General features: G+C 37.7%; 1 protein-coding gene across 3 annotated transcripts in view; it reads left to right on the forward strand.

Moving 5' to 3' along the window:
- The window catches only part of mmp16a (matrix metallopeptidase 16a (membrane-inserted)), a 58,128-nt gene extending 51,223 nt beyond the window's left edge, over positions 1-6,905 (forward strand). For all 3 annotated transcript variants that reach the window (XM_088401764.1, XM_088401765.1, XM_088401766.1), the window contains one exon: positions 5,013-6,905. In XM_088401764.1, coding sequence (XP_088257890.1) covers positions 5,013-5,347 — 335 coding nt within the window. In that variant the 3' untranslated portion in view covers positions 5,348-6,905. The remainder of the gene's footprint in view (positions 1-5,012) is intronic.
- The last annotated feature ends 4,074 nt before the right edge of the window (positions 6,906-10,979 follow it).

The following is a 10,979-nucleotide window of genomic DNA, read 5'->3' on the forward strand; positions in this document are numbered from 1 at the left end:
CTGCTATCACTCAAGAAGAAAATTTGACTTAAATTGGCCGTTAGCTAGCAGCGTTCTACACTGCACTGGCGATCAAGAGCAGTCACGTTACTTTTAAAAGGCCTTTTAATTGACGTAAATGACTGCAGAATCCAATGTTGATAGCCTGACACATATGATTTTCCTACTGATCACTTTTTTCAACTTTTGATCACTTATTTTATAGACAAAATGTAATAGATTCATTTCAAATCTCTTGAGAAAAGTAATATGCTGCTAAGCACAGTTTAAATTTGAGTTGAAAGAAATGTTGATGGCAAAAACATAAAATTTGGCATTTGGTGGTTTTATATTTGCTTTTCCCCCAAAAAACTATCAAAATACCTAAAGGTTCAATAACTCAAGTTTGTTAAGACACACACACACACAAAATTCCATGTACCGCAGCTAATATGAACAGCATGCATTATGTCAAACGATACAGTTAGACGAACGAATTACATTTCTCAGCTGCAGCTGAAAAATGTCCCTGTAACAAAAGTGACTCCTTTTTATGTTTACATTTACACGCTAAAATTTTCTACTCAATAAATAGAAAACATGTTGAAAGCTGGAAATTATATCAGAGTCACATTTTATACTATATAGCAAATTCTTCAGAAATATCTCTTCCTCCCGGTCTCAAGCTCGTGAGACAGCTCGTCTTGTGGGATTTGGATCACTTGTCATCGCTACAAGTTATGCTGTTTAATCATGAAACTTTTGAACTTTTATAGATACATGTACTATCACAAGATGCTAAATCTCCACTACATTCATCGAATTTTATGGATAGCGCTTCTTTCCAGCTTATAGTTCAATTTGGAAGTTACATCGTTCTAGATTGCTCTTGGTAAATAACGTACACACCTTTCTAAATATTTTTTTTTAAACTAGTGAATTCCTCATGTGCGAGTAAATAGTTGTTTTGATTTGTCTATTTTTATGAAAACATCCTAAGTTCATATCATCATTTCGCTTCTTTCCTGATGAAAACTCAGAAAAATGAATAAAATCCTAATATTAGTTTGTTTATATATACAGACAAATACATTACAAAGTATTATTAGGCATTCATTTTGAACATAAATGTTTTCTCTTCCTTGTAGGAAACAGTGTCACCTGTCCACTATATTAAGATATCCTGACTCCAATCTCGTTCACTCTCTTAAAATTTAGACATTTATTTTGGTCCTCATTTTCCCTGAAAACAGCATGCATGAATAATAAATTGCAAGCCAAGCTGTCACATGCGGGGTAAGAGCCCAGTTTTACATGACATATTTTCAGGAACATTTTTGAGTCATCCGAAAAATGCATAGAAATGATTCCTATCATGTACCCAGACTTGGTATCATTAAGTCAACGTAATATAAATTCAAATGTGTTGTAATGAATATATGTGCATTGTGCTCACCGAGGTAATATTTTCATGTTATCTCCACTCATTTGCATTGCTGTCCTCACAAATAATCCCACCGAGGGACAAGTGTTTCCAAGTGAATTCCTCCTCCAGGGGGTTTGACTCAAAGATGCACACTGACCCGTTCTGACTGTCTTGTTTGCGTGACACCAGTACAATTGCCCATTCAGTCTCGAAAAGGTGTAAAAAAGAAAAGAAAATCAGAGTGTTTGAAAAACACCAGAGCAGCTTGTTTCCGGGTGACATTTATTGTGCTTTGGTGTGATATTAGCTTTGGGGTTTGACTCTAGGTTTTTTTTTTTTTTTTTTAATGAGATTTTTTAATTAATCTCCAGACACATTGCTGCTTAACAACGCTCCTGACAAGTGCACAGTGACTCAACTGCAAAGTCACTAACAGTTCACTATTGGTGAACTATTATGTGGCTGTATATATATATATATATATATATATATATATATATATATATATATATATATATATATATATATATATATATATATATATATATATATATATACATATATATATATATATATACATATATATATATATATATATATGTATATATATATATATATATATGTATATAATGTGGCACACAGGACAACACAGCTAACTTACTTGCTGTAGTGCAGACCAATAAAAAAAGTGAAGCCTATTAAGAACTAAACACATTGTATACTTTTAAGCAAATTTTAATCAATTAATAGTCAAAATGTCATTTACGATGATTTCAAAACGAAATTATCGGTTTTCAAAATGGGCCTCAATTGTCAGGGAGCACTAAACATTAGGAATCAGGTGAGAAACTCAATGGCATTTCACACAGGTAAATGATGTATTTGAGTGACAAAAGCTTTTGTCATGCAAACATGTGGGAAACATTGCCCCCTGGTGGGAGGATGACAAAGTACTTGATTTGACCTGTTATAAAAAAATGTGCTTGACTTTTTAAATGTTAACATCGCCGAGGATCATCTTAATTAGTCGTGACAGCCAATATCGTGATCACGATTAAAAAGTGTCAGACTGGTTGGTTAGCATGTATGCCTCACAAATCCAAGGTCAAAGTTCCAGCTCACTAATAGTTTGTCTACAATGAACTAATTCATTGCTAGAACTTTAGCTGATGTGTACCTTTAAGAACACATCAGCCATTTCTTGACTGAAAAAGACCATGTACGGACTCCTGAGGGTACACCTCAAGAAAAATATGAGATTTTAATAAGGTTTCTATTATCATTGGCAAATCTAATTAAATATGTCTTAATGTCATGAACAGAACATGTCATTTTTTTTCAAATTAAGAGCAAATTAATTAGAACATGAACAACTTTATGTCAAAATCTTTACTAAGCAAAACCGCATTACTAAAATAGTTTTAACCATGCCACACTCACATTTGCACCTATTGGAACATTTTTTAATTACCCTAACACAGTGGTTCTCTAAGGTTAGTAAGTATATCCTTAGGGGTATGTGAAGGTACTCAGGCATTATATGAGACTCTGCAGGTATCAGTGAATTTAGTTAAATGTATTTATTGCTATGACAGGAAGAATAGAGTTGTCTTTTCGAATTAAGAGCAAATAAATCAGAACATTAGATACGTATTGCTAAATTGCGTTTTAGGGATTCATTTGCTAAATTCTGTATACCTTTATATTATTAAGTTTTATATTAATGTGCGTAGTCATTTGTGATGCAATTTTCTAGCAGATGAGCCAGCAATAAAACAGATGATGTTCGATGATCTATCTTCAGAAGTTGCTGAATAAAGTACGCAATGTACTTCCAAAGTTGATTGAATCAGACCCAGATGGCACAGGGTTCTGTTTTAAGGATTTTTTTTTTTTCGCATGAAAAAAATGCTTTGCACTTTTTGGGGGTATACTTGGCTGAAAAACTATTTCACAGAGGGTACGTGATTGAATAAAAAGTTGAACCACTGTTCTGGTTGGTTTTATGACATTTATACTCAGAACACATGGTAATAGCTGTAAGTTGTTGAATAGCAATCTGGTTATTTATGGTCACTTTTGGAGATCTAATAAGAACGGAGTACAGTGAGTTCTCGCTTTATGATGGACCCAATGTAGGAGGTTATGAGATTACATCATCATTTGGCACAAGAAGGCAAACTGTTCAAATAAAGACTATATGGTCTGATTAGCTATGGGACAAGATCTCGCAAAATTAGGACGTCACGGGAGTTATCAACCTGCACAGCATGAGATCGCAGCATGGGTTCTTTTGGGGGGAGTTTTGGCAACGGACTACACTGCAGACTGCTTGTTACTGCCCTGACAGTAAAACATGCCAATTGTGGTGAGACCTAGAAGTACGAATGGGTAAAATTTGACACACGGATTCCATTTTGAAGTTGGCACCTGAAAGTATGTGTCAACGACAGCTGACTTAACGCCTGTTACAAACGACACAAACCTGTCCTAAAATCACATTCAATTTCCAATTCAGGGTGCTAAGTGACTTAATTCAAATGTATGTTGCCTTTGTCCAGCATACAGCACTGCTTCTAGGATATGTTAGCAATTAGCTAGCAGTGCTCGAATGCGCTACATCAGCGGCTGGCATCCGGATGATTGCACGCTTTGATGCAGACAACCTGATAGTTGCCGTTGGTACTGATCACTTTGAACAAACCGAGCTGACTCAAATGTGTTTTCTGTAGTTCTGACATTATTTTGTCTTGGAAAATGGTCTAAGATCTCACTATATTTAACTGACAAAATGTTGATTGTCAATATTATAAAAGTTGTCATTCATAATTAAGTGGAAATATGTCATTCGGTATTTGTATTTGTTTTTAAACAAGAAAAATGAACAAATATACTTTATATTTAATTTGTGAAGTAACTATAGCCGTACAAATAGAAATACTGGATGCTCTGATTACGTTCAAATCACCAGTGGTGATATTTTAATTTTCCGGTTGAACAAAAGGATGGTAAAATATTGGCAGATACGAAAAAGACCGTTTGTAAACGCTGGGAGGGAAAAAAGAATGATACCATAATTCCCCAAATATGACATACTTTTTTTTCTTCCCAAAAATGAAGGCCAAAAATATGTCTACATCCTATAAACGGTAAATTAAAAATATTACTAAAATGGTGAGGATCATGTAAAAGTTGTGCTTCGATTAAGAGTGGCCCACAGGGCTGTTAGAGAACACGAAAAAGTATTCCATTTGACTCTTTTATTAATTGCGGTCTTTTGGAATATCCACACAATCATAAACCTGGTGAAACACGGATGCTGCGAAATCTCGGGTTGTTATTGTAAAATGAACTGGCATCACGAGGAAAATGGAAAGTAGGAGCTGTACTATTCAGCATTTGGAAAGATCTCAGCTGTAGTTGAAAAATGAGCCCGGCTCTTCTATTATACACTATTTACATTTGCAAAAATCTCGTTGCGTCTTGTGGGATTTGTTTCACGCCCCATCCCTTCTTCTGACCGTTGATAGACGATACCTTATGGAATACTTTGACCATTTTTCCACTTACAAATTCATTTTTTCCACTTCCTTTCCCACCCTCCCAGGTTTCACCTACTTCTACAAAGGGAAGGAGTACTGGAAATTCAACAACCAATTCCTCCGAGTGGAGCCGGGCTACCCGCGTTCCATCCTCAAGGACTTCATGGGTTGCGACTTGCTGCCGGTGGACCCGGGCCGCCCCCCCGCCGGCGACGGCAACACGGACGTGGTAATCGAGCTGGATAACGGATCCGGCACGGTGCAGGCGGTGGCCATCGTCATCCCGTGCGTGCTGGCGCTGTGCCTGCTGGTGCTGGTCTACACCGTGGTGCAATTCAAGAGGAAGGGCACGCCGCGCCACATACTTTACTGCAAACGCTCCATGCAGGAATGGGTTTGAAACACAAGTGGGCGGCGACACTCACTTGAAGGACGACGTGGACCTTTCTGGCCACGCCCTCTTTTCCCGGGCCAGCAGAACCACCGACGGTCCGACGGCTGGCCCTCGGGACAGGATGAGTACCCAATCGGACTTTTTCCACTAACGAAGGGGGGCAGAGAGACACTTGTCCTTCAAAAGACCTGCAGACAGTGAAGAAAAAAAAAACAACTTGAGGTCCGTTTTCTTTTGTATCTCTTTTGCCGGACTGCTCTTAATCAGAATCAGGGGGGAGGACTGTCAGCGGCACTCGCTCTTCCCACAGGCAAGTCAGTCATTCGTCATATCAGGTGTTTGGACAAAAATAAATAAACTCTTTGTCCCCTCTCCAAAAGATAATAACCCTTTTTTCATTTTGTGGTCATTTTTTAATTTTGTTTGTTTGTCACTGTTCCCTTTAAAATGTTCCCGAGAAAGAGACCAAACTAAACCAAATAATATCTCTCCAAAGAGGATCACATTCTTTTTTTTTTTCCCTGTCATCATTTGACCCATCCTCTGGATCCGTGCAGTGATTAAGAGTGGGAGCTCCGACTGTTGTGGCAGTCTGTTTGAGACACAGGGGCCAAAACATTCTGCAATATTTTAACTCGCCTTAATTATACTTAATATTTCTTGTGCTTGGTTTTACTGTACTGTTGTGATGTTTTTTTTTATACTGCTTTTTGTTTGTTTTATTTGTATGAGAAGCAGCTTCAGAAGCTTCTTGTGATTTGGTATTTCTGGATTTTATTACATGGCCCAGAATGCTCAGCACTGGCTTGCTGAGCTCTTCTGAACAATAGAGTCCACTTGTATTCAGAGTAATGTTATTATAAGTAGGAGGTTCCTGGAGTAAAGCCACTTTTTTTTGTGTTTTTAGATTTGTTGCGCCTAAAGTTTTGTTTTTGTTTTTTTTTTCAATCATTTCACTGTGGCAGATATCTGGTAACTTGAATTTGTTTTGTGGTCTGACGTCTTATAATCCATTTTTTGACAGTGTACATCCAAATGTCATTCTCTGAGGTTTTGTGAATGTTTTTTTTTTTTTTTTTAAGAAATCCTGTCTACTGCCTTTTTTTGCGAGGTCTCACACATCCCAGAATGCTGTCTTCTTTTTGTCCGAGGACCCGAAAAGTCAAGATCAGTGCCTGTGTCAGCATGCAAGCAAACTATTACAACCACGCATCAGCTCAACTTGGCTTTCTTTTTCTTAAAAGCTAGGAGGCCTTTTTTTAAATTTTTTTAACTTATGTTTGTATTGCTCAACTCCCACCCTACAGGTACAGGTAAATTTAGGACCAACATCCACTAGGATCAAATAGGTACATATGGGAAAATATTGGGCAATGTATCCTGTGTGTCTCATCAAGAGATCAACTTTTTAATGTCCTCTTTGAATGTTGTTTTTCATGATCGCAGTCTTCTTTTCTGGTTGAAGCAATTGGAACATCTCATTTTTGTTTTTGTGTAAGACTTCGGGACAAAACGAGAAAAATGTCCTGACAGAATGAATAAATTGATCAATTCATGAATAAAATTGCCTTGAATTGTTTATTCTTTTTAACGGTATGTATACTGTGTTTTCCGTACCGTTTTCACCACTCCTGTATTTTTTTACAGTTAAGTGTAACTAAAGATCAAAATCTCTCCTCCTGAACTCCGGAAGCAAAACAAAACTAAAAGACTTGGATAAGTTCGGCATGTATTGACTTTTTTTTATTGTAATTTTGGTCAATTATTTCCTTATTTGTGCAAAGGATTTGGCAATAATAGTTACAAAAAAAAGTGCTTGAGCAACCACAAAAAAATTGTGTGCAGAGACACTTAACATTCACAGTGAAAGTAACCTTAGTGCCCTAAAAAATATAAATAAATAAAAAAAACTGAAGAGTTTGGAGGCAGTGGCCTGGCAACGTTATACATGAAGAATGATGAACTAGAATTTTCCCGGCCATTGACACAGCACACGTAAACAATCATTCATCTCTCCGTGTCGTGTGCTTTCTCCTTTTTTCTTCCAGGCCATGGCGACAGCTTGACCCCAGCTAACCTTCACTCTCACTCTCTGAGGTGTTGCAGTTAGCGGCGCTAATAACCGCCGCTGGTCCTTAACCTAAGAGGGGGCATTAAGTGGGGCGTCGAAAGGGCTTAGGTGAAATGAAAACGTATTCCGGCAGTTCCTGCTGTAATCGCTCAAATACTCAGCCAATGGCAGCAGCGGGAGAAGAGACGGAAGAAGGAGGAGGTCTGACCAAAATAGCAGCATAGACTAACATTCTTGGCCATTGTGAGTCAGAGCAAGCAGCTGCTTGTATTGCGCTTTGCATGCAGTCGAAATGCATCGACAACATAGCAAGAATGACACATGTAGACCACCTGTGATAAATTTAGCGCACCATACGGCTCACTGTATTAGGTGATAAATTTGCTGGATTAATTGCATCATAGGACGCATCCTAGACCTCACCATATTATTAGGCGCTGTTATTCTTTGGATTTTTTTTTCCATAAAACTCATGTTGCATTCATTTCACCTGGGCTTTTACAGTTTTCTGGCCACGATCATGCAATATATTTCAAAGTGGCAAAATACAGTACTTGCACTTGTTTTGCAAAAGGAACTGCTCAACTGGCTTTTTTCATTCAAACAATTAAGCACACAATGCAGCCACTACAACTACACACTATAACATAATTGTCGAATGGGTGGTTGTGTTGGCAGTTTTATTGAATAATCAAATTTTCCCTAAATTCTGGATGATTTGCTGATCATCTTACTTGGGATGCTCTTTACCCAAGTAACAAATGCAATGAGATCAGATCGTGGAAGGTTGCCCTTTGCTGTTTCTCCCAACACCTGCAGAAATACATGCCGGCTTGTTCAAGCAACACGTCCAAGGGCTGGAGACAACTCAAGCCGTCTTTTCCTTTTCGTAATCCATCAAAATCCGCCATAAAAAAATTGTACACACAGGCTCATTGTGTGCCTCAAGAGGCAATAAGGCGGCGCTTGAAAGTGCAAACACGCTACAACAAATGCACACTACATATATCGATTTAGAGCTATATATAATCATTTTAAACCTTGTAAATGACATATTACGTATTTGCCATTCGAATTTATGTTATTTTAACACAGATATGTGGAAAAAATTGGTCTGTTATGAGTTATGCGGGTATAAGTCGACCTCGCAATAAGGGGGTTGAAAATGAAGAAAAAAAACGCAGTTTCTTAAACTGAGAAATACGGTACTTACGAATGCGAATGTAAATGGTTGTTTGCCGTGCATTCAAACTCTACCCTAATTTTTAAAGATTACTCTGGTTCTTTCATATTCATAGCAGCAACTTTGTGTCACCAAAGGCGACACGTGCGCATACGTCAGCTTTCCCGTCAGTCGTACCTTGAAAGAGAATGCGGTATTTTTTTCTTCTTCTTTTTTGTAAAGCAACAAGATAGTTATTGCCACTTTATGGAGTGTGACGGATGAAAGAAGTCTTCCTATCTGCCCAAGTTACATCCACTGGCTAAGAGACCTCCTTCTCAACGCACATAATAGACCATATTCATGCAACCATAAAGCACCTTTGAAAAGACGGAAGATTGAAACACTGCACTTTCCGCGCAGAATGAGACTGAGCGAACAAATAAACGAGGCCTCCGCGCGCTCGCCTCCTAATAGTTTTGTACAATGAGCTGTGAGAATCAGACATGCTAGGAAATGTGTTTCTAATTCATTGCCAAATGGTTTTTCAACAGCGGTGCACCGTTGCCTAAAAATTTGCTTCGACTAACACGTCAGTGCGTATAAAAACATACCAAGGGCATATGGTACATTCCAGACACATTTTTTGCTTTTGTTGAAAGTATTTCTGCGCTAACGGTATTACTTTTTTTTTTCGTCAATTACTGACACTTTGTTTAGCCTTCCCGCCATGTTTTGACTGAAAGCTTTCTCGTTTCACTTCTCCAGCTGTCTCCTGCAGAGCTGTTATGTGTCCTTTGTTCGCGCCACGAGCGGTCTGGCACTGATGAATCCAGACAGAAAGTAACAGCAGTTTAATGCAGAACAGACCCAAATGAATTCAATTAAAAAGTTCTTCAAAGCGTGCTAGCTTCTGGCAAACATGTTTTGACAATCTCCAATCAGTATGACGGAGTCGGAGGTGTAGTGATTTATTTTAGTTTGAAGATAAATGAAAATGAAACGCTGAGCGGCCCAAAAAGACTTCATAAATACGACTACAATTCTGTTACTATTTCTTGAAGCGCTGACGTTTACGACCTGTCAACTTAAACGCGAAGCCTTCGCGTTAATGTGTTTAGTTTTACAGCTTAATAGATCATTTTAGGATCTTGTTACGCTGTGCTGAGGATTAATTGAAAGCATTTTCTTTCACAATTTAAAACACTCACCAGGTGTCCGAATAACATTAGCGAGACATGCTTTTCTTCACTACGCCACTGAGTTGGCTCGAGTGCCTCACTCCTTCAAATAATGCTAATCTAAGCTTTCATTTGGAATCAACGCAACTGCTAAATTGAGTCTAGCAATGATTAATTAACCGCAATTAATTGATTATCATCAGTGATATTTTAAGTACCCTTTACTTATTCTGAAACTGGACAAATCTTCAAAATTTCAAAAGTCCACCATGAAAGCAGTTTTGAAAGCTACAATCCGTATTTTCGCTGTCATTTTTGCCACCATTTTGAAGTAATGGCAGCTTTAACGTTATCAGAGCATTAGTATCTTAAAATAATGCTAGTTATACTCAATTTTGCAAGATTAACAGATTAATTGCAATCAAATAAACAATAAATATTGTCATAGCCAAAGCGTTATTTGCGTCTAATTTTTAATATCTAACTTTCTGCTTTCTGTATGCTGTATTTCTTAGGTACCAGAGTTCTTGTGCTTGAGTTGTTTAGGGTTGGAAAATGGACCCTGATTGGCTTGTCATTGTGTTTGGCACAACCCGATCAGCTCAAATAGGAACATGTGAAAACAGAAATGCATGTGGGAGTTGTTGGGTGGTGAATGGCAAAATTAACTTTTAACAAAAACAACAAAAAAACCCCGAGATGACATCTTTCATAATGATAGAATAATATATGTTCTTGTAAGCTTTGCCCTCCACACTAGTGAAGTTTAGCCTCCCGTATAAATGCAAAGCACCCAACTGCAACCACGTAAAGATAGCGACAAATACTTTAATGTAGTAAGCCATTGAAAAGCTCTTTACCAAACTAAATTTGAGAACAACCTCCGTTTCAGCAAGTCTGCACTGTACAGGATGGACAATCTTTGACCTTAATGTTATTGTCTATTTTTTTGGTGATTGACAAAAGAAAACAGCATTGTTCGTTCCGTTCAGTTTGCAGCATTTTTTGTGATGTGCAAATCACACTTTTGTGGGCCATTTGTGGCTTTTTAGGGCATCATTTTAGGAAGCTTCTGTAACAGCTCGTGACCTCTGCTGGCAGAGAGAAGCACTGCTGTTGATTTAGAAAAACCCTTTTTGGAATCCTATTACAAAATAAAGATGAATTAATGTAACTAATTTATTTATTGTTGTGGTTACTTGGCAGTTAATCTCTTAAAAACAT

Source organism: Hippichthys cyanospilos, chromosome 19, assembly GCF_059441005.1.
Source record: "Hippichthys cyanospilos isolate Australia breed blue-spotted pipefish chromosome 19, RoL_Hcya_1.0, whole genome shotgun sequence".
Taxonomy (NCBI): Eukaryota; Metazoa; Chordata; class Actinopteri; order Syngnathiformes; family Syngnathidae; genus Hippichthys; species Hippichthys cyanospilos.